This window comes from Trachemys scripta, chromosome 2 (assembly GCF_013100865.1).
Source record: "Trachemys scripta elegans isolate TJP31775 chromosome 2, CAS_Tse_1.0, whole genome shotgun sequence".
Taxonomy (NCBI): Eukaryota; Metazoa; Chordata; order Testudines; family Emydidae; genus Trachemys; species Trachemys scripta.
The window spans coordinates 78710179-78733362 of NC_048299.1; the positions used below are offsets into that span (position 1 = coordinate 78710179).

General features: G+C 41.5%; 1 protein-coding gene across 2 annotated transcripts in view; it reads left to right on the forward strand.

The window, feature by feature from the left end:
- The window catches only part of ZDHHC3 (zinc finger DHHC-type palmitoyltransferase 3), a 26847-nt gene extending 7978 nt beyond the window's left edge, over positions 1 to 18869 (forward strand). The window contains exons 3-6 of one of the 2 annotated variants that reach the window (XM_034760980.1): positions 1508 to 1604; positions 3838 to 3919; positions 8450 to 8580; positions 17611 to 18869. In XM_034760980.1, coding sequence (XP_034616871.1) covers positions 1508 to 1604; positions 3838 to 3919; positions 8450 to 8580; positions 17611 to 17850 — 550 coding nt within the window. In that variant the 3' untranslated portion in view covers positions 17851 to 18869. Of the gene's footprint in view, positions 1 to 1507; positions 1605 to 3837; positions 3920 to 8449; positions 8581 to 11815; positions 13462 to 17610 lie in introns of those variants that run through there. The other variant, XM_034760981.1, reaches the window with a different exon arrangement.
- Positions 18870 to 23184: the final 4315 nt, after the last annotated feature.

Sequence of the window (23184 nt, forward strand, 5' to 3'; positions counted from 1 at the left end):
AAAAGAAGAACAGGAGTACTTGTGGCACCTTAGAGACTAACAAATTTATTAGAGCATAAGCTTTCGGAAGTGGGCTGTAGTCCACGAAAGCTTATGCTCTAATAAATTTGTTAGTCTCTAAGGTGCCACAAGTACTCCTGTTCTTCTTTTAAATACACATATATTTTTAAATCACAATAACTTTAAGCTATTTCCTGCAGTACAAAGCTTCTTGTGTTAGTGATGACTAATCTGAGGGCAAATATTGACCTGAGTAACTTTGTCTGCTTGAGGAGAAAAAATCTTAGGGCCCAATCCTGCAAAGCCTACTGGTCCTGAGCCTGCACAGTCTGACATCCAAGATCAAGATCTTAGTTGCTTATTTGCATCTTGGGAATTTTATTTCTTGCCTTTGGGGACTGCTTCCTTCCAAGATCTGTAATAAATACTTGACTATTTCAAAATAGGGATGTTAATATTTATTAACTTTTTTGTTGTTGTTTTTATTGTCAGTGCATTCTTTTAATTAGTTTCTTTACGCGTTTTGAGTTTTTTTTTTTTTTTTTTTTAAGGTCAAAACAGTTTAACTTTATAATAAGAAAAATAGAATAAGCAGAACACTCCATTTCTCTGTTTAAATCCTGTGAGGGTGGTTGTGAAACCACATATTCCTGATTTTCAAATTCAGTTTTCATACTTTTTTGTGCATTTTAGCACCAGGGGACTGGCTTTCTTCACTGCTGTATCATAAGATAGAAGAGCAAAAAGGCTTTTATGATATTAGTTGGAGATTTAAAATGCCAGTGAAGCAGCAGTGACTAGTAAACTAAGAGAAACTAACATTACAATGAATTAATCCTCTTTGATTGTTTGACTCCTAAGCACAGGATGCATTTGCAGCTTTTATTTTTTAGAATTTGTAATTAGAATTGTTACTTTAGTGCTTCTGCCCACTTTTGCTGAGTGCTTAAAATCTAATTTTTTAATTGTGGTGATGGTGTCTCAGTGACTCCCACTGGTAAATTAATCCAGTGCCTGATTGACTTCATTGTCAGGTATTTTTCTGAAAAAATAATTAGAATTTTCAATTTTTTTTAAATAAAGCTCCTGTCAGAGTAAATTTAATAAATAGGAACAATTTCAGTAATTTATTACAAAGGTTATTCTGAGAAGTTTATCCATTGCTGTATCCTATGATTTTATTTTTTATTCTACTACTTTGAAACTCTCACAGAGCCTGGAGGGCAAACCCAGACTAGTTTAAATCAATTTCATTTCATTTGCTTAAGTTTAATGTTCAATCTCTGTATATTAGTGGAACCATTAATCATAATGTTACTTTGTTGTGATTTGCCATTTACTTTTGGCACGACTGCAATTAGGGACAATAGGATGGTTGACAATTTTGAACAGAAGTAGCCAAATTTGTGTGTGTTTGTGTTTTTTCCAGGAGCCCAATATTTTCTTTGTACTCTTGCTGTATTTTCTGAAAACCACACACTATAAAGATTTTTGTTCTTTATTTCAGTGTTTGCAAGAGGTGTATTCGGAAAATGGATCATCACTGTCCATGGGTTAATAACTGTGTAGGAGAGAATAACCAGAAGTACTTTGTACTGTTTACAGTAAGTTGTTTTATTGAGTAAATTTTTCTGTCTAACCAGCGACAATGAAATTCCATGACTGTTAAACGGCTGTGAAGATATATATTTTAAGTAGAACCACAACTGGGAAATATATTACAAATTAGCAAAATTAAATAATTAAGGAGCAAATGTAATAAAAGAACAGGAATAAGTCATCACCAAAGGTACTTTGCCATTTATTTTGTCAATTGTGTAGCATTAGTTGGTATAATACATAGCATAACAGTAAATATACCTCACAAAATACTCCACAGTAATAATAGTGAAGTCTCAATCAGCTTTTTGGGGTAGGGGCTGATTTTTTGTTCCGTATTAATATTTTATTTATAGAGTACTTTGCACAATGGAGTTCAGGTCCATGACTAGGGTTCCAAGATGCTACAGTAATACAAATAATAATAAGATTGTGCCTCATTATTGCATCTGCTGTTACCTCTTTGCTGCCAGGGTGGAGAGAAACCTCTTATTTTTCGCAGGGATTACAAGGGTTCTACTTGTAAGTAGCCAATGTTGGCACTCAAAAATCAGGCAGAAATGCTTCCGATTTTCTTACTGTGTACTGTATCTACTGTATATAGAGCAAAAGTATGGGAGTGCAAACTTAATTACCACGTAAACAGTGAAATCTGGGCTCCATTGAAGTCAATGACAAAAATCCCAGGATTTCACCCAAAAAATTTAATGTCAAGAGAATATTACAGCTTGCACAATTGACTTTTAGTGTTGTTCCATTTTATCAGTAATCTTTTATGGTAAATCTCTAGGTAGAAGATGGTCTGTTATGATATTAGGAAATAGGTGCAAGTCTTCAGTCAGACTTGAAGTAAGAATTGAAAATAAATGTATGAACCCTTTAATTTGCTTTTCACTATATGGTGTATTCTGCTACTGCCAGAGGCACAGCTAGTCAACTTTCTTTTTGAGGCACAATACCTAATTTAGTTGGGAAAACAGGAAAATATTTACACCAGGTACTTTTCCACCGGACTAGTCTCTCCTCCATCTGATTAAGCCTGTACTAGCTTTAGAGGGAGGAATGGGAAACATAAATATATCTCTCCTTTCAATATCCAGATTGGAATACAATTCCTAGCTGGTTCATCCCGAATGTGGGATGTTGGATTTCAGTTTCAGCTAAATTTGACAAGTCTCTCTTTCAAAATGGACTATATTAAACACCTAATCTGTCTGAGGAAAAGATGAAACAAGTTTTTCTATTAATCTTTTTAAGGGCTCAGTAGGAGAAAGGATGGTAGCATATAAAAGCATCAAAAGAAAAATATTTTTCCATTGTCTTTCACTTGCACCTCATTTGGAAGATATTATGTTCCCATATTTGTTAGTATTTGTTTCATTCTATATCACTACAATGAAAACCTTCCTACGTATATATGTGTATGTTGCAAGTAGAAATGCCTATAGGTAACAATTTAAAATTTTCCATGCTAAGTGTCTGCCTCATGTTTAAATTTATTTATTTATTTATTTATTTTTAAATTTCAGTGAAAATGGTTTAGCTATTTTTCAGAATGAGATCAAGGAAAAACACATTTTTCCAATAGTAAAAATAAAACCAAAAACTTACAACTGTTACACTGAAAAGCCCTAGCACCTCCATGCTTTGGAACAGCGACTTGAAATTTGACAGTGTTGTCCTGGTATCAGGGATGTGCCGTTTGCTATCTCCCTGAAAATCCACCCAAATTTGGCCAAGCTATGAGCCTCTAAAAATCATATTGTGCACTTTATCAGTAAAAACTATATTGTGCAGTAGAGACTACAAATAGTATATGAAAGGAAATATGGCCTTGTGGGTAGATAGCTGAACTGGAATTCAGGAAACCTGGGTTCTGTTCCCAGCTCTGCTGTTGTCCTGCTGGATGACCTTGGGCAAGTCACTGCATCTCTCTGCCTCAGTTTCCCTATCTGTGAAATAGGAATGATGATACTGACCTCCTTTGTATGACCATCTTTTCATTGATGAAAAGTGCTATATAAGGGCTAGGTGTTATTATCATATAACAAGATTGTATCAGAATGCATACACACAAGGGGGCCAAATTAAGGCTGTCTACCTTAGTTTTGGCATTTCCTAATTTTTGAGTGCTCGACTTTGCAACCGTAACATTTTAAATGTAGTTTATTTGGACATATGTGTATAAGCAGCTTTTACAGCTATGCTTAAAAATATTTTAAATACATTGTGTTTCAGATGTATATAGCACTAATTTCCATGCATGCCCTAATCATGGTGGGATTTCACTTCCTGTATTGCTTTGAAGAAGACTGGACAAGTGAGTATTGACGAAGTATTCCTTTCAAATACCAAATTAACCTGTAGAGAAAGCATTGTGATACAGTTTAGAGGAAGGGCAGCTTTTTTTTACTGCTAGTTGTCAGAGAATGCTGTTAATATTATGAGCTACTTTTTATTTTTGTGACCATTCCTGGAATTTTAAAATTCCACCTATCCTGTTAGGAATTTTCTGTCATGAAGGGTTAAGTCCTACTTAAACACACACCATACATAACCTGGAGAACAGATAGACTCTTAAGGCTCCATGTCAGTACATAGGAAAAGATTAGTGTTTACATGAATTCGTCACTGATAATTCCTGCATGCTAAAGTGAGACGGGGAGAATGCATGTGCTCTTTTTAAATCAGGTAATGGAAACCATCCCTGCAAAACTGTTGAGAAAACTGATCAGCTCAGATGCAAAAATGCACTCTCACGTGTTCAAACAACTTCCCCTACCCTCCAAAAACAAAAAACACCTCATGCTGGAAAAGTCAACGAGTAGAATTTTACAAAGCTGCTTTAAACCATCAGGTTTAATCCACAGTAGTTAGGTAGATTGATTTATTTTTAAAAAGAGCCAGGGCTTGAGAAATCCACTTGCCAATACCAAGGAGAAAAGTTTACTCTCTCTCTCTCTCTCTCTCTGTGTGTGTGTGTGTGTGTGTGTGTGTGTGTGTGTGTGTGCGCGTGCGCGCACGCGCGCAGGAGGATATTTCCATTTTTGCAGGATTTAAGCTTTCACTTCAAAATAATTACAATTTTAGTCATTAGAACTGTGAAGAAAATCTTACAAATGGGAACTAATGCATTGCAAGCCTGCAGCTCATTACTTTGCCAGGCAGGCACAGAGTTAAACTGATAAAATCTGGAGCTGCCCAGTGTGGGCAGAAGGAGGCTGTGAAAGTGGTAAAATAAAGGAGGGTTCCTTTCCCTCTCCAAAATTATCAGGCTCTAGAGAGCTCATAATGAGCGTGCTCCTTCTCTTCTTCAGGTATGGAATCCCTGAGCAGGATTCAGGGATAGGACCCTGGTAGAAAGCAGCTGGGAGGTGCACCTGAGCTTCTGTTGTTATTGCTGGTCCTGGACCCCATTGATGGGGTCCTCATCTTTTGTATTGGCCTCTGGGTATTAGGTGTCTGGTAAAATTTAGAATCCTTGGTCAGGGCAATATCTGCAAGTGGCTTACTTGTGGATAGAGAACTGTTTTTAAGCAGTTCTCATTGGATTTCACAGAACTTTGAGAATATATTAGAATGAATTCATAAGCTAGTAATTAAATTTTGTTTGTTTCATTTTTCTTTTTCCCCCCTCACTTTCCTAGACTCATAGAAATGCAGGGCTGGATGAGACCTCAGGAGGTCATTAGGTCCAGCCCCCTGCACTGAGGAAGGACCACATAAATCTAGACCATCCCTGACAGGTGTTTGTCCAACCTGTTACAGAGTTTAATTACACTTATAATTAGAAGGTTTTTCCTAATATCTAATCTAAATCTCCTTTGCTGAAGATTAAACCCATTTCTTCTTGTTCTACCTTCAGTGGACATGGAGAACAATTGATCACATTCCTCTTTATAGTGGCCCTAGCATATTTGAAGATCATCTGGTCCCCTCTTTGTCTTCTTTTCTCAAGACTAATAGATCAGGTTTTCTAAACCTTTTACCAATTTTGTTGCTTTTCTCTTGATTCTCTCCAGTTTATCAATATCTTTCCTACACTGTAATGCCCAGAATTGGATGCACTACTCCAGCTGAGGGCTCACCAGTGCCAAGAAGAGCAGGACAATGCTATTAGTCTTTTTTGCAACTGTATCACATTATTGACTCATTCAGTTTGTGATCTACTGTCACACTCAGAGCCTTTTCAGAAGTGCTACCACCTAGCCAGTTATTCCCCATTTTGTAATTGAGCATTTGATTTTTCCTCTTTAAGTTCTTTGCACTTATCTTTATTATATTTCATCTTGTTCAATTCAGATCAATTCTCCAATTTGTGAAGGTTGTTTTGAATTCTAATCCAGTCCTACAAAGTGCTTGCAACCCCTCCCAGCGTGGTATCTTCCGCAAATGTTCTAAGCGTACATTCTTCCGTTATCAAAATACTGAATAATACCAGATCCGGGACTGACCCCGCGGGACCCCACTAGATATATCTTCCCAGTTTGATATCAAAGCATTGATAACTATTCTTTGAGTACAGTGTCTCACCCATATTTATAGTAATTTAATCTAGACTGCATTTCCCTAATTTGCTTATGAGAATGTCATGTGGGACTATGTCAAAGACGTACTAAAATCAGGATATCATGTCTATAACTTCCCCTCATCCATTAGGCTAGTAACCTGTCAAAGAAGGAAATTAGGTTAGTTTGGCATGACTTGTTCTTGACAAATCCATGCTGGCTATTCCTTATAACCCTGTTATCCTCCAGGTGTTCACAAATTGATTGTTTAATAATTTGTACCAGTATCTTTCCAGGTATCCTATAATTCCCCCCTGGTCCTCATTGTTCCTGTTTTAAAGATAGGTGCTATGTTTGCCCTTCGCAGTTGTCTGGGACCTCCCCAGCTCCATGAGTTCTCAAAGATAATTCCAATAGTTCCAAGATTGCTTCAGCTAGTTCCTTAAGTATGCTAGGATTAATTTCACCAGACCCTGCTGACTTGAATACAACCAACTTATCTAAATCTTCTTTAACCGTTTCTTTCCCTACTCGGCTTGCATTCCTTCCTGTTGTTGTTAGTATTACTTGTGTTCAGTATCTGCTCATCATTACCCTTTTTAGTAGAGACTGAAGCAAAATAGGCATTAAACACCTCTGCCTTCTTGGTGTCATCAGTTATTAGCTCTCCTTCCCTACTAAATAGAGGACCTATACTTTCCTTCATTTTTTTCTCTTCTCCTAATGTATTTAAAGAATCTCCTCTTCTTTGCCTTTTATGTCCCTCACTTCGGACTTATGCCTTAGACTTTCTGATTTTGTCCCTACATTCTTATGCTGTTCTTTTGTACTTCTCATTAGCAATTGGTTCATGTTTCCTCTTTTTGTAGAATTCCTTTTTGATTTCCAGGTCATTAAACAACTCCTGATGGAGCCATATTGGCCTCTTACTATTCTTCCTGTCTTTCCTTTGGATCAGGATAGTTTGCAGTTATACCTTTAATAATGTCTCCTTGAGAAACTTCCAGCTCTCCTGAACTATTTTTTCCCCTTAGATTTTTTTTCCCCCATGGGACCTTATATACCACTTCTCTGAGTTTGTTAAAGTCTGCTTTTTTGAAGTCCATTTTCCTTATTTTGCTCCTCTGACTCCTTCCTTTCCTTAGAATTATAAAACTTATCATTTCATGATCACTTTCACCCAAATTGCCTTCCACCTTCAGATTCGTTACCAATTCCTTCCTGTTAGTCAGAATTAATCTAAAATTGTTGTGTTCCCCCTCATCCACGCCCCGGTTACTTCCTCCGCTATCTGAAACAAAAAGTTGTCCCCAGTACACTCCAAGAACTTTATAGGAAATTTTGTGTTTTGCTGTATTACTTTTCCAACAGGTGTCTGGGTAGTTAAAGTCCCCCATTACTACAAGGTCTTGTGTTTTGGATATTTCTGTTGTTTGTTCAGGAAATGCCTCATCAATATTTGTCTACCTGATTTGGAGGTCTATAGTAGACCCATACTGTGACATCACTCCTACTTTTTTACCCGTTTTTTTCTTTACCCAGAGACTTTCTGCCCCGCACCTCCTTGTGAACCTCAGAACAGGTTTATATATTCTTGATGTATAATGCAACACCACCTCCCTGTTTCTCTTGCCGGTTCTTCCTGAACAAGCTATATCCCTCTATACCAATATTCCAGTCATAAGACTTTCACAGCTACCCTTTTAAACCCTGCTTAACCTTGCAGGGACATTGCAGTATAGATAAACCTTATGGGGGAAAGGGGATGGGTTTGAGAGAACCAAGAATATATAACCCTTCTCAGTCTTCAAAAGTCAGTTATGAAAGGAACATGCTGTGCTTTTTATAATGGACAATTGGTGCTACAGAAGTAATCTTCTCTGGTTTCCTCTGTGTCCTCACCATTAACTTGAGGTGCCTTTTCCTAATTGACTTCATCATAGAGAAAATTAGTAAAAACTCTACAGATAGAATGTGCAAGTGGTAGGGTCCAGGTAAGAGCACTGGAGGGGGGCTTAGTTGGAAAAGAAAATTGCATGCCATACATATCACAGCACAAGTTTCTTTTTCTTCAAATTAACAGTACTAATTATCTCAGTATCCCACTTCCTTGGGAATCACATATCCTTTCTGTAGGCCTCTGATTATGGTGGTCATGTCCGTTTCTTATTTTGATAGGAGAACTTTGTTTGACGAACTGTTGAGAACTTGAGATAATCTGATACGTAATATCAATGGCAGAATTTACTGCTTAGTAACACACATTTGTAGTTTTACGTGTGGGCTTTGTTCCTTAGTCCCTTATTTTTGAGTATTCATTGTTTTGTCATATGTTTTCACAGAATGCAGCTCCTTCTCTCCACCAACTACAGTGATCCTTCTTATCCTCTTGTGTTTTGAGGCTCTTTTGTTTCTCATCTTCACATCTGTAATGTTTGGGACCCAGGTACACTCCATCTGCACTGATGAAACGGTGAGTTCTCCGTGGTCTTGCGTTCCCCTGCTCACAGTTGTAAGATCTGTGAAATGTCATGTGGTTCTGCTTCACTGCCCTAGCATGCATGGAGCCTTTGAGGCTGATATAAAGCAGACTAAGCCTGCACAGTGGCTGAGGTCACTCCTGGATGGCTAGCATAAGAAGTTGGGTAGTGTGGGGATGTTGCAACTACAGCAACAGTGAGTGATATTTTTATCTTAACAAGCATAAGTAACTGGGATTACTCTGCAGAGAGTTTCACCCCAGTGGAATGGGGAATCTTAGACAACAGACTCCCTGTGGAGTGTTTGCTGCTAAGGAATCATTAAAGATTCCAGTGGGTAGTACCTAATGTTACTATTTACAGCTTCAAGTGTTGAAAAGCAAAGATGAGACCAGTGAGATGGAAAAAAGAATTTTGTTTTGTAAATTTCCAGTTTAGGCTTTTCTATAATTTACTTAATCGGGAGCTCTCTGCAGCTACACAGAAATTCAGCACCTTTGCTGTGCTCCACAGCCATGAAAGCTATCCAGGATGCTAAGGCAACAATGTGGAGCTTACCCAGAAACACTGGAGTCCCTTGTTCAGCACTGCATCCTGCCCTCTTCTTCAAAGGTGAAGTCCCTAACTGGTAATAGTACTTTTACCCCCGTGAGAATATCATCAGACTTCACCAATCATGCTCAGGGTATCTGTCATAGCTTAACAAAAGTCTAAGCCCTTCCCTGATTGGATAGGTTGGGGGAAGTCACAACCTTAAAGGGGCCACTGCTGAGTGTCTTAGTGCAGGGGTTTCCGAACTTTTTTTCCCCTGAGGCCCACCTGGGCAGCTGCAGTGGGCACTGTGGCCCTCTGTTAACACGTATCTGTCAGAGAGAGGGGCACCACGGGGTCCCTCGCCTCAGCAGGGACCAGGGCCAGCAAGAGGCCAAAGGGGCCACTGCCAGCCCCTGCCAACGCCTTCTGCCTCAGCAGCCTGCTGAGTGCCTTGAGCTCATCACCTGGCAGCCCTGCCCCGTCACCCACCCAACACCCTGTCGTGCCTCACAGGCACTCCCTGCCGGGAACAAGGGAAGGGCTCAGGGACCGCCTGTGTCGGGCAGAGGCAAGAGCTCAGGTTGGGCCCAGCCATTAACTGATGGTCCCAATCACAGCATTGTCCAAGCGGGAACAGAGCAGCACTGCCGAGCCCCAGTCCCGGGGGCAGAGGGGAGGGCGAAGGCCTGATTCTCCAGGTGGCCCAACAGTGACTGAGCCCTCCAACTGCCCGGGGAGCCAGTCGCCTCTAAGAGCTGGCCCCTTCTCCTCACCCATCGCCTGGCGGCTCTGCTTCGCCCTCTGCCACCCGCCAGCGGCACTGGGCTCTTCCAGCCCTGGGCAGGGGCCATCACCAGCCACCACTCCACCAACGTATACAGTTTGCAGGGCAATGCCCTCCCAAGCTCCGCCCATGGCAGACTGCCCGGGACTGTCGATGGGCTGCAGCCCACAGTATGGGAACCCCTGTGTTTAGTGGGCAAGTCTAAGGAGAGTTTAAACAAATTTAGAATCTGGCATTCAGGACCATGCAAGAACAGTCTGCTTCTCTCAGCTCTTCATTCCCCAGCTAGCTTCATGACACTTGCATTCAGGTCTACTTTGTTCCAGGGAAAGTTGCAGATATTTTCTGCTGAGTAGGGTCCAGGAGAGTGTATTGCTGAACAACTAGCTCCTACCAAGATTAAAATTTATCAGCTTATATAAATTAATGGTGGTGTCTGTGAAGTCATTACTGAATTTTCAACAAATACAGGCCAAAATTTTCAAACTTGGGTACCTAAAGCTAGGCACTTAAATAAGTGCCCGGATTTTCATACATGCTGGGCATCTTTAGAAATAGTCACATATATAATTTTTGTACATATGGATATAGGTTCCTGAATATAGAATCCTGAGTTTTTAAAGGTAGGGGCAGGGCTTTTATTCTTTTACAACTTTCTTCTATGCCACCCGTGTTACACATCATTGTCAATTTGTTAGCATCAAGGTTGCGTCTATCTGGCATGTGATTCTTATGTTGAGGAACACTTAGAAATGAAATGCTATTAAATATGGTCTTTTTTACTTCTTTTACCTTGCATCTTGTTGGGGTGGAGCAGGTTTCCTCCAATACAGACTCGAGCTCTGAGAATCTCCTCTCCTCACTCCACCCTTTCATATATACCCCACAGTGGTGATTCTCCTCTGCTAGAAAAGGACTAGATCAGTTTCTGACAGAACCTGAAATTTTGCTCCTTGTGTTACCTATGGAGATGGCATCACCTCTTTGGAGCTGCCCACACTCCTGCTTGCACGTAACTTTCAGGACTGGGAGTTCAAGACACACACTTGTTCTACAGTGCACTGAGCTGCAGTGCAGGGGATGCATGTATTGACAATACACGGGAAGAAGATGATTTTGCGAAAAGGCCCTAAATTAAAGACTGGAACGGTCTGCCCATTACAGATAGCCAGAATCAAGGATTGTCATTCTCTACTGAAAGCAAAACCAAACAATGCATTTATAGCAACAAGAGCTATATGTTTAAGACCTATTTTATTTTATGGATTGCAAATATAATAAGGATTTTTTTACATGATTAAGAACTGTTTCAACTGATTGCTTGAAAGCCTATTTTTGCTCTCCCTCTAATCTTTACTAAACCAATATCCATTTTTTCTCTCCGTTCAGTATACTTATTTAACTCTTTCGCCCTGCTGTCTGCCCGTGCATGTTATGGCAGCAGTTTTAAGAGGCACTGGGTACGTTCAGCCATGCTGAACATAGGCCATTTCCTGAACTTGCATGATGAATCTGGGAACATTATAGGGATTATCTTGGTTTTTTTTTTTGTCTGCAAACATATAAATGGGTTCATATAAAACTTTCCCTTATCCAATTTAGGCATATGTAATGCTTTCATCCAATAAAAGTACATGTTGTATTTCTGTTTTAAAATTGACATATGTGACAATTGTAGGGTATTTTTTTAAAGGTTTGAGCATATTTTTAAATGTGATTTTAAAAAATGGCAATAATTTTGTTTTCCAAGGAATATTTCCTATCCTTTTTTAAAGGAAAGGTTCTCAATAGGTAAATTTGTATTTTCTTACTCCATCCATGTGATTAGGGGTAATTGAGAGATCCTTTTCCTGAAAGCAGAACCACAGCAATTAAGTGCTTGACTGAAAGTGTAATATTTCTGTTTTTAGGGAATAGAACAATTGAAAAAGGAAGAGAGAAGATGGGCTAAAAAAACAAAATGGATGAACATGAAAGCAGTATTTGGCCATCCGTTCTCTATAGCATGGCTTAGCCCATTTGCTACTCCAGACCAAGGAAAGGCAGACCCATACCAGTATGTGGTCTGAAGAATTTCCACTAAAATAAAACCACATTTCAGCACTACTGTTATATAATTTTTATATGAATGTTTAAAACAAAACGTAAAACAGAAACTCTTTTTATGTCTATTAAAGGCTGTTGGTTGCAGAGAAAAAAAAAAAAGCCCTGTATTCTGCAATTTTAGATAATACTATGTCTCTGGTGGCTGAAGTGTCTTCTTTTTTTCTGTTTTTTTGTTTTGTTTTGTTTAACTTGTTAACTTTACTGGCCTTTGTTTCTATCTGCTTCCTGTATGGCATAATTAATGTGAAGGAGACCCTCTTTCTCTGTTGTGCCTGTCTCTGCTAACCGAGTAGACTGTAATGCTGTCTCTAGACTGTGAGGGTATCTGTGTAAGTGCCAACAGTGCCATCTTCCTACACAGACATCTTTGGACTTCCTAATGGTGTCTACAGCTCTGACTGGGCAGTGAGTTTCTTTCGTAAAAGAGGACGTTAGCTGAGAAATAGACACTTTGCTTACTGAACATTGAAAGGTGGAAGATGAGGGTGTGATGCTGTGCAAGAGCCAATTAATAATGTGGTCACATGCAGTTAAAGTATTTAAAACAAATGTTGCCAATACCACCTTTTTTGTTTCCAGAGACAAAACTAATTCCATCTTTCTGGCATTCTTTTGTCTGCTCCCTCCCTTGTAAGTAGGAAATGTTTCCCCTCTAGGGAAAATATGGCAACTTTGGTGGAAGACTCTCTTAATTAAATGCCTTACACTTAGAGGAAAAAATCCATTTTAAAATTCTTAGGATCATCTTGTTTGTGTATGTCTGTCTTTGATAAATAAGCTGTTGAAGTGATGCCTACTCAACAGTGTGAACATGACAACTTGCCATAAAAGCATAGCACTGATGGTTTGTGTAGGTCTGCCTGAACAATTAATTTTCTGTTCTTAGGACCCTCCATCTTTATAACTTTGTAAATCTCTTATGTTTATACATATAAATATTTTAAATTGGGAAATGTCAGTGTTAAGGAGTATGCATGCCTACTGTCAATATTGTGTGGATAGTAAACTATGTGCAGTAAATGGTTGACTGAGGGAGGGACAGAGGGCATTCCATCAAAAACAAATTCAGGTAAAACTAAATCTTATGTGACTGAAACTAATTTTTTTTGTATCTGGGCAGGAATTTTATTATATTCCGAATCATTTTGAAAAGGGGCCGTTAGCATAGTGCCAGTGGGACCCATCAATCAATCATAAACAAAGGAAAAATGTAAATAAGCTGTAGCCATGGATTCCGGTGTAACCTTTTCAGTTTTTAAAAACACTTTTATTTTGGAAAATGACCTATTAGGCTGAATCGAAGCCATGGGGAGGGGGGGGGAGGGAAATACGGGGAGGAAAAGGCTAGTGGATCTGTCTCACTTTGAAAGTAATGTGAATGCTGCATCTTTTCAATTCTGTCAATGCTTCCATATGGAAAACAAATGCAATAAAACTTTTCCAAAAACTGTTTCTGCTCCTTTCTTACTCTAAATGTTTGCACAATTTGTAGTGCCTCTTTAAATTTTCATCTTCAACCAAGCTGGGAGAAGCATGAAGGTTAAGTAACTTTGGTGCTCAGTTTTAAAGTTTAAAAATTAGTTAATCAGTAACGCACTGTTAGCTATTTAACTACTTTTAAGTGGTTAAATTGCTATCATTGACTGCATCCAGAGGGTAAACAGTCCCCATATTTTCCTCTTGCATGCTGAGGCGTAAATCCACAATAGTGTTCATATCATCTCAATTCGTTACTATAGGAATGCACACAGGATTCTATGATCTCATTGTATGCTTCAGTAGGAGACATTGGTGGAAGAAAGATGCCTTTAGCATGCACACAGTTCTTAAAAAAAGTCTTTCTTTCTGCTCCTGCAACTGTCCCTTATTTTTCTTTATGAGCGATCTCTACTGGGAAAGCTATTGTCATGTGTGTGTCTGAAACCCCCAGAATATATTTACTTCTTTCATTCTAATTTGTGGTATGACAGGGGATTTGATTAGTACTGCTGTCTAGTTAAAAATCATGGGCCAGATCCTCAGCTGGTATAAATTGGTTTAGCCCGGGGGAGCGTGGAGGTTTGTTGATTTACACCTGCTGAGACTCTGGCCCTGTAACATTTTAAAAACACAATCCAGTATGTTAATCCAGATTATTAAAACTGAAAATGAAAACACGTATTTTTGCTAAATTAGTTTACCTTTTAACATTTCTCTGACTGGCAAGTTCCAGTTTGAATTCATTTCTGCCTTTCTCATGCATTATAGAAATTATATTTACATGCCACAGCGCTGTTTACATGAGTAGCTAAAATGCCAGAACATTTTATTGGACTTAAATTTGGTAAACTTTTCTTATCCCAAATCCAAATGTCAGACAATGGTTATTTTGAGGATAACTGTTGTAATTACATATAATTTAAATATTACATTGTATATTTTCTAATATAGTACACTTTTCTTTTAATTGAAATTTCAAAACACCTTTTAGAAATACCCATGGTTTTCTGGTATCAGAGGGGTAGCTGTGTTAGTCTAAATCTGTAAAAAGCAACAGAGGGTCCTGTGGCACCTTTGAGACTAACAGAAGTATTGGGAGCATAAGCTTTCGTGGGTAAGAACCTCACTTCTTCAGTTGCTGAAGAAGTGAGGTTCTTACCCACGAAAGCTTATGCTCCCAATACTTCTGTTAGTCTCAAAGGTGCCACAGGACCCTCTGTTGCTTTTTCCATGGTTTTCTCTATTTCCAGAACTGTATATATATCTGACAGTGACCAATGGTCTGTCATTTTACTGGACACCACTGCTTTAGACCATCCTGACAGCAGCACAGGTGACACCACATTAGACCAGGACACAGAGTTTTAATAGTCCAGTGATCTCCATGTCTTGAATACACATGTTAAATGGAGTGCTGTGCACTGCACAATATGATTATCTGATTAACTGCACTCTAATTAGCACAACCTCTTGTTGACCTTGTGTACTGTATGACAGCCTAAATTACTAGATAATGCATGGGATCTAAAATTAAAAAAAAAAAAAAAAAATGCTACCGAAAAGTTATAGGGCTGTTACTCTAGTTCACCATAGAAACTGTGAAAAAGGAATTAACACAATGGTGAATCAGGCCTATAGGCTCTGCTGTTTGGGAATCAGTTTAAGCAGTAGAAAAAGAGCTTGGTTTCCCATCTCTTCCCTTCCTCTTACACACACTTGCACTAGTTCTTAAAAATAAATGCCATAAACAGCAGTGAGGATAATAATGGTTTGGTTCTAACTCTGCAGATAGCTTCTGGGTTTGTTAGCAAACTGCAGAGAACCTAAACCTGCTTCTGTGCTTTAAGCTGAAAAGTGCTTCAAGCTCACCACCCCAATAGCGCAATTGCAGGACTCTGAAGCAGACTTGCTTAGTTTCTCACGGGGACATGCCCAATAGTTTTAAATTGGGCTAGAAAGGCATTGCTTTTCTGTGTGAATATTGCCTGTCTCCAGTACAGCTTGACAGAACAGAAGCTGAGCACCATACTCACCAAGCAGCAATAATAGTAATGGTGCCTACGTTTGCAAGGACTTCCTATTGGAATGTATAATATGTTGTCAAAGCTACACATTTCCTCATCCCTTCTGCAAGCTGTTTAGGCCACGGGCATTCTCAAAAGTCTTTTTTAAAATTCTGGCTTATGGACTTGGGTCAACAAATGGAAAACTTCTCTAAATAAACTCTGAAAAAGGTTCCAGTTTAATGCACAGAATTGCATGGTGCTCTTCCTCTCCTGCCTGCCTATACCAAATCTCTATTTTGAAACTACAACTGCCACTATCTGAAAACCTATACAGTAACTCCTCACTTAACGTTGTAGTCATGTTCCTAAAAAATCCGACTTTAAGTGAAACAACGTTAAGAGAATCCAATTTCCCCATAAGAATGAATGTAAATGGGGGGGCTAGGTTCCAGGGAATTTTTTTTTTTGCCATACAGTACAGTACTATAATTGGGAGGTGCCCCCGCCTTACCCCGCACAGGCACAGCCCACTGGCACTGGAGACAATGAGGCAGGCAAGGAGGCTGAAGGTGCTGTAGGCTAGGAGAAACACGTTGTGCAGCGGCAGCTTCCCCTACTCTGCAAGCACCAAGGGTGGGGAGCTCAACCCTCAGCCTGCCCACGCCACCCCTTCCCCCAAGCCCCCACCCTTAACTCACCTCTTCTCCCCCTCCTCCCCCTGTACTCTACACGCCGCATCCTCGCTCCTTCCCCCTCCCTCCTGCCCGTGGCAATCAGCTGGCTTGCAGCGTTCAGGAGGCAGGAGCGAGGACTCGGCGCGCAGGCTCCCCCTCCCGAACGCCGCAAGCCAGCAGATTGCCGCAGGCAGGAGGGAGGTGCGCCGTGTCCTCGCTCCTCCCCCATCGCTCCTGCCAGCGGCAATCCGCTGGCTTGCGACATTCAGGAGGCTGGAGAAACGAGGATGCGGTGCACCTCCCCCCTCCATTCCCTGCCTCCTGCTGGTGACAATCAGCTGGTTTGCAGCATTTGGGAGGCAGAGGAGGGAGGGGGAGCCTGCGGGCCGAGTCCTCGCTCCTCCCCCCGAACGCCGCAAGCCAGCTGATTGCCACAGGCAGGAGGCGGGGGGAGGAGGGGGAAGGCGCTGATCCATGGGGTCTGTCAGTGGGCGGGAGGCACTGTTGCGGGGGGGGGAGGGTGTAGGGGAGCTAATAGGAGGGCTGCCATCTGTGGACAAAGCAGGCATCCAAATGACGTTATAGCGAAGCATTGCACAACTTTCAATGGAGCATATTCTGTAATTGAGCAGGGACGTAAGATCAAAACATTAAGTGAGAGGACGTTAAGTGGGGAGTTACTGTATCACATTATTTATCAGGCCTACTACTTGTAAAGTGGTGGTTACATTCTGATGATATAAAAGTAAAGCCTGAGATGATTTTTCGGCCAAGTTCTCCTGAAAGAATCTATGGATAATTAGAGAACCAGTAGAATTATAACATCACAATAATGAGAAGAAAGTATTCTTAGTCAGACTCTGTTCCTTTAGCAGAGTTCTGAGAGAAGATCTTTAATAAAGACCCAATATCTTTAATTAAGGATGGGGGAAGTTTTTACTCTAGATTTATTATTTGTTTCAGTAAATCTAGGCTGCCCATTTATGGACCAGAGCCCTGTTGTGATAGGCACTAAACAAACACACAACAAAAGGACAGTTTGTGGCCCAAAGAACTCACAATTTAAGGCTATGTCTACACTAGAGAGCTTACAGCGGTACAGCAGTACTGCTGCAGCTGTGCCACTGTAAAGTCTCCTGTGTAGCCGCTCCGTGCCGACGGGAGAGTGCTCAAAATATTAAGAATCTTTTACTGCAAGAATGGCATAGAAAATTGTTCTCCTCTGCAGATTTGTGTGTACATGCGCCAAACTTGGAAACTGAATTCAATCAGTAAAATATAAAACAAAACATTTTGCCCTGCCTTCAACGGAAATTGCAACACAGTCAGTAGTATGGCTATAGATATTATGTATGCATATGCATGCGCCCCCCCCTATAGTAATGGCTGCTGATCATTGCCAGTAATAAATTATAAAAATATCTTCTTTTTCGTCTACAGGGTATCGAGCGCCTTAAGAATCAGACGCCTACTTGGGAAAAAGTCAGAAGCTGGGAAGGGATGAAACTGGCTTTTGGTGGCGATTTCTCCCTGAGCTGGTTCAATCCTTTTTCAGGCCTGAGTTGCAAACAGGCTCCATCCTCTGGGGTGGCAGCAGTTCCTCCACCTGACATAGTGACTGAAGAGGCTCTTGAGCAATTCTTGGAACAAACGGCTGCTGTCCAAGTGTTAAACGAATAAGCAAAATCCTCTCCAAAATGTCAACAAGCTCTCCGCTTTAATTAAATGTTTGCAGCCCAGATTTAGCTTTAAGGGGCCATGGTGCAGAAAACATCTGGACATATTTGTCCAGAAGTCAGGTGCAGTCCTAGTAGAAGTAATGCAAATCTCTATTGAATGCCCAACCAATGATGAAAGGTATAAACTCTATTTCTACCATTGGAAAGGTTTTATTAAGCAAAGAGCAATTGCCCAGCTTTGCTCAGTTCCCGATTGTTTGTTCAAGGAGTGACTCCTTTTTTGGCTCAACAGGCATGGATGCTGCCTTTGACTCATGAGGTTCCCAGTTCAGGTTTCAGCTGTCTTAAAGTTCAGGGCAGATACAACAGATGGGCAAATTCATCCTGGTGTAACTCCACTGACATCACTGGAACTGTGCTGGGGATAAATTTAGCCCCGTGTAACTCCAGCTACTGCCTGAGATTCTTCTATTCGAGGGCCTGATCCAATGCCCATTCAAGTCAATGGGGGCTATTCCACTGACTTCTATGGGCTTTGAATCAGGCCCTAAGTCTGCAACAGTGGCAGACACAATAGGTGAATCTGGTATATCGCTACTGTTTGGTAAATACAACAGATGAATATGTGAATCTTGGTAGCACAGTAAATCTGCCAGATCAAGTCTTCATCAGTGTGTCATGAAATTGTACTCTACTGTTAATAGCAGGATTGTTTTTAAGAAGGAAACCTGCTTAGTTACAATAGTTTCCATTAAAGAGTGTATCTGACATGCTGTAATACTGCCTTAAATGTCAATATCTTAAATATTCAGCTGTCAATTCTTGGTAGAAGTTGACTTTTTAAAGGTGACCACTATGGAATACTTTAGATAGTTACACATTTGTAGTTAGTAAATGGTTACATGAGAATACATGCTAGATATAAAAGTTTTATTACCAAGAGTTGAAATGGTTAAACAGCTCATGAGTGGCAAAGTCATAAATGAGTTGTCTGAGCCATCCTAAAAGGAGGCCAATAAAATATTTTATATCAAACTACATTGTCCTACACAGATTCTATATTGCAAATGAATATGAATGAAGAAAAGTTTATTTTAGGAATATTTTAGACTTTTTTTTTTTTAAATGGTCTTTTTCTGTCATCTTTTCCTTGTTAAAACAGATACTTTAGTTACTGTCAATCTAATTCTATAGAGCCTGGGGAAGCCATATTTTGGCCCTGCCACTGACCTGTCAGGTGACCTTGGGCAAGTTGCTTCCCCTCTCAGTGCCTCAGTTTTTCTCTCTAAAACAGGAATAATGAAACATACCTCCTCTCTGAAGTGCATAGAAATCTATGGATAAAAGGCATTATGATATAAGAGGTAGGTGATATTTGTATTTATTAAAGAGATACCAGATGGAACCTGTACCAACCAACCTGATTTGAAAAATGTTCAGAATTTAAAATAAACAAAACCCCACGGCCTTAGTGTGTTATGACTTGACACACTAAGGAGTACTGAAAAGAGACTGTCTTTGTTCCAGTCCTCTGCCGTGGGTGAGGGTCACAATAAGTTAATCCCCTTATTATCTGATGTGGGTTAGTATGCCCGGACTCTGGCAGCTGCTACAAGCAGTTTGTTGAAAAACAGGAAAACTTTTTGAGCAAATATTTCAGAAAAGTTGTCCCACCCCACGCTTTTTTTTTTTTTTTTAATTGAGAAAATCTGAAACTTTTCTAGGTGCTCTAGTCAACAGGAATTAAGAATCAGGTTTGTTCCTCAATCTACAGCTTAGTTTAAAAGAAAATCTGCTCTTCTGTATACTAAGCTGTTTTGTCATCAGAAACAAACAGAATGTCTCTTCTGTAAACTGATCAGAATGTAGTTGTATCTGACTATAGTAAAGTGAGCAACTGTCACTCTTCTGCACCCAAAGTGCACTTGTATCTAGCAGTGCTTCAAAGCAAGAGGGCAAATAGGGACACTTAAGAAGCTACATGGGGAGTTAGCATGGGGGTGGGGAAGGGAATATTTAAGGAGGGAAAATAGGACTGGACCTTTTAACTCGTGTATTGTAGTTCTGGCTTGGTGTTTGGCCTTTCTGTCTTAGGCCATGTCCACATTTACAAGCTTACAGCGGCACAGCTGTACTGATACAGCTGTGTTGCTGTACGAGTGCTTGTGTAGCCGCTCTATGCTGACGGAAGAGAGCTCTCCTGTCAACATAATAAACCAGCTCCATGAGCAGCAATAGCTATGTCAATGGGAGAGTGTCTCCCGCTGACATAGCGCTGTTCATACCAGCACTTATGCTGGCAACATTTATGTCACTTGGGGGTGTTTTTTTCACACTCTTGAGTGACAAAAGTTTTGCCGACATAAGTGCTAGTGTAGACATGGCCTTAGTTGCCCTAGCTGTAAAAAGGCGATGGCAACACTGGGTTATCTGAGGACTAATTAATGTTTGCAATGTAAATTACTTTGAAATGTTAAATCAGGGATAATGAGGATTATTAGAATGGGAAATAGTATCTGTTTTGCTTGGGGAAAAATAGGAACAACTGGCACATGTGTTACGCTGAAATAAAATGATTGCAGGGACTGTACATTAATTATTTGTTAAAATAAATTTTTTTGGATAAGCCTCTGACTGTGCTGATACAAGCCATTCAGCTTTTTGAAGTCAGAGTGGTCATCATATAAAAACAGGCGTTAGTATGAGATTTCAGCTACTGTTTCTGACCTGCCTGAGAATACCAGGGGAAAGTAAAACATCCATTGACTTCAATGGTGCTAGGACTTCACCTTGTGAGACAGACTTATTTTTTCTTGGGTTTCGAAGGTGCTGCGGCTTCTTGGACATGAGCACAATCACAGCTTCTTTGGGAGTGGTGACCGTTTGAAGGGGATATATTTCTTCCCGCCCACTTTTTTTTTTTTAAACCTGTTCCTGCTCAATATGAATACAGGACTCTTGTATTTTACTAGGGCTGTCAAGCGATTAAAAAAATTAATTGGTATTAATTGCACAATTTAAAAAATTAATCACGATTAGTCACACTGTTAATAATATAATACCATTTATTTAAATATTTTTGATGTTTTCTACATTTTCAAATATTTATTTCAATTACAGCACAGAATACAAAGTGTACAGTGTTCACTTTATATTTATTTTTATTACAAATATTTGCACTGTAAAAAACAAAAGAAATAGTATTAAATAGTGTAAAACTTTAGAACCTCCAAGTCCAATCAGTCCTACTTCTTCTTCAGCCAATTGTTCAGACAAACAACTTTCTTTACATTTCATAGAATCATAGGGTTGGAAGGGACCTCAGGAGGTCATCTTGTCCAACCCCCTGCTCAAAGCAGGACCAATCCCCAGACAGATTTTTGTGCCAGATCCCTAAATGGCCCCCTCAAGGATTGAACTCTCAACCCTGGGTTTAGCAGGCCAATGCTCAAGCCACTGAGCTATCACTCCCCCCACCCCAAACAATAGTAGAGCCAGGAATAGAACCAAGGTTTCCAAACTCCGGGTACAGTGCTTTAGCCACTAGACCATGCTGCATCAAGCTAAGGAGATAATGCTGCCAGCTTGTTATTTACAACGTCACCTGAAAGTGAGAACAGGTGTTCGCATGGCACTGTTTTAGCCAGTGTCGCAAGGCATTTGTGTGCCAGATGTGCTGAAGATTCGTAAGTCCCTTCATGCTTCAACCACAATTCCAGGGGACATGCGTCCATGCTGATGATGGGTTCTGCTCAATAACAATCCAAAGCAGTGCGGACCACTGACACATGTTCATTTTCATTATCTGAGTCAGATGCCACCAGCAGAAGGTTGATTTTCTTTTTTTGGTGGTTCGGGTTCTGCAGTTTCCGCATCGGAGTGTTGCTCTTTTAAGACTTTTGAAAGCATGCTCTGCCACATCTCATCCCTCTCAGATTTTGGAAGGCACTTCATATTCTTAAACCTTGGATCCAGTGCTGTGGCTATCTTTAGAAATCTCACATTGGTACCCTCTTTGTGTTTTGTCAAATCTGCAGTGAAAGTGTTCTTCTTCGAGTGCTTGTTCATGTCGATTCCCATCAGGTGTGTGTGCACGCACATGCACGATGGCTGGAACTTCCCTTGGCTCTTGCTCAGCAAGTTTTCTATTCCATGTATATAGTTAGTTAGTTACTAGTAGTACTCCAATTAACAGGGCCAGCTTTAGCAAGAGCGGGGCCCGATTCCTGGGGATTCCAGGAATCGAGCCGCGCCACGGGGCGGGGGAAGGAGACCCAAGCCACGCCGCGCCACGGGGAGGGGGGACACGGGGAGACCCGAGCCGCGCCGCGGAGGGGACGGAGGGACACGGGGAGACCCGAGCCGCGCCACGGAGGGACACGGGGAGACCCGAGCCGCGCCGTGCCGCGGGGGGGGAGACCTGAGCCGCGCCACGGGGGCCGCGCCGGGGGGGGGGGACCCGAGCCGCGGGGACCGGGCCGGGCCGGAGCCGGGCCGCGGGGGCCGGGCTGGAGCCAAGCCGGGCCAGAGCCGCTGGGGCCTGCGGGAACGGGCCGCGCCTCCCCGGAGCCCTTCTCCCGCCCCCACCACCCCAGCTTACCTTGTGCTGCCGGCCCGCCCCTGCTTCGTCTCAGACTTCCCGCGAATCTCTGATTCGCGGGAAGCAGGGGAAGGGGCGGAGCGTGCAGGGGAGGGGAGGAGGGGGAAGTGAGCTGGGGGCGGGGTGGACAGCTGCAGCGCGGGGCCCTCTTGGCGCGGGGCCCAATTCAGCCGAATCGGCTGAATCGGCCTAAAGCCGGCCCTGCCAGTTAATAGTTTGGTATAGTATAGTAGTTGGGGTATTTCCCCCCCACACACACACTCTGGCCCTGGCACCGTGGTATGCCACGGTTCCCGGGCTTTAAGAACTGCATGGCTTGTGCCAAGCGCATGCCAAAGAGTGACCCGCACTTGTCGTGTCTTTGGTGCCTGGGGGAAACCCATCAGAAAGATCTTTGTAAGATCTGCCACAAGTTCCACCCAAGAACACTTAAAGAAAGGGAACAGCGGCTGAAGGTGATCCTCATGGAGGCAGCCTTACGCATCCATTCCGACCCGGTCTCGAGAGATCTGACACCTACGGTGGCATCCTCGACGCGGAGCGCCCTGGCGCTGAGGAAGGACTCCTCCAGGGACACTCGGCACCGCCATGGCTCCTCACAGGGCCCATCTGATAGTGGGCACCGCTCCCACTCGCCGGTGCCTCAAAAGAAGAAAAAGCCAGACGACTGTTCTCCTCCAGCTAAGCCTTGAGACGTGCAACCCCAGGTGGGCCACTCCTTGACGTCTCCTTCCG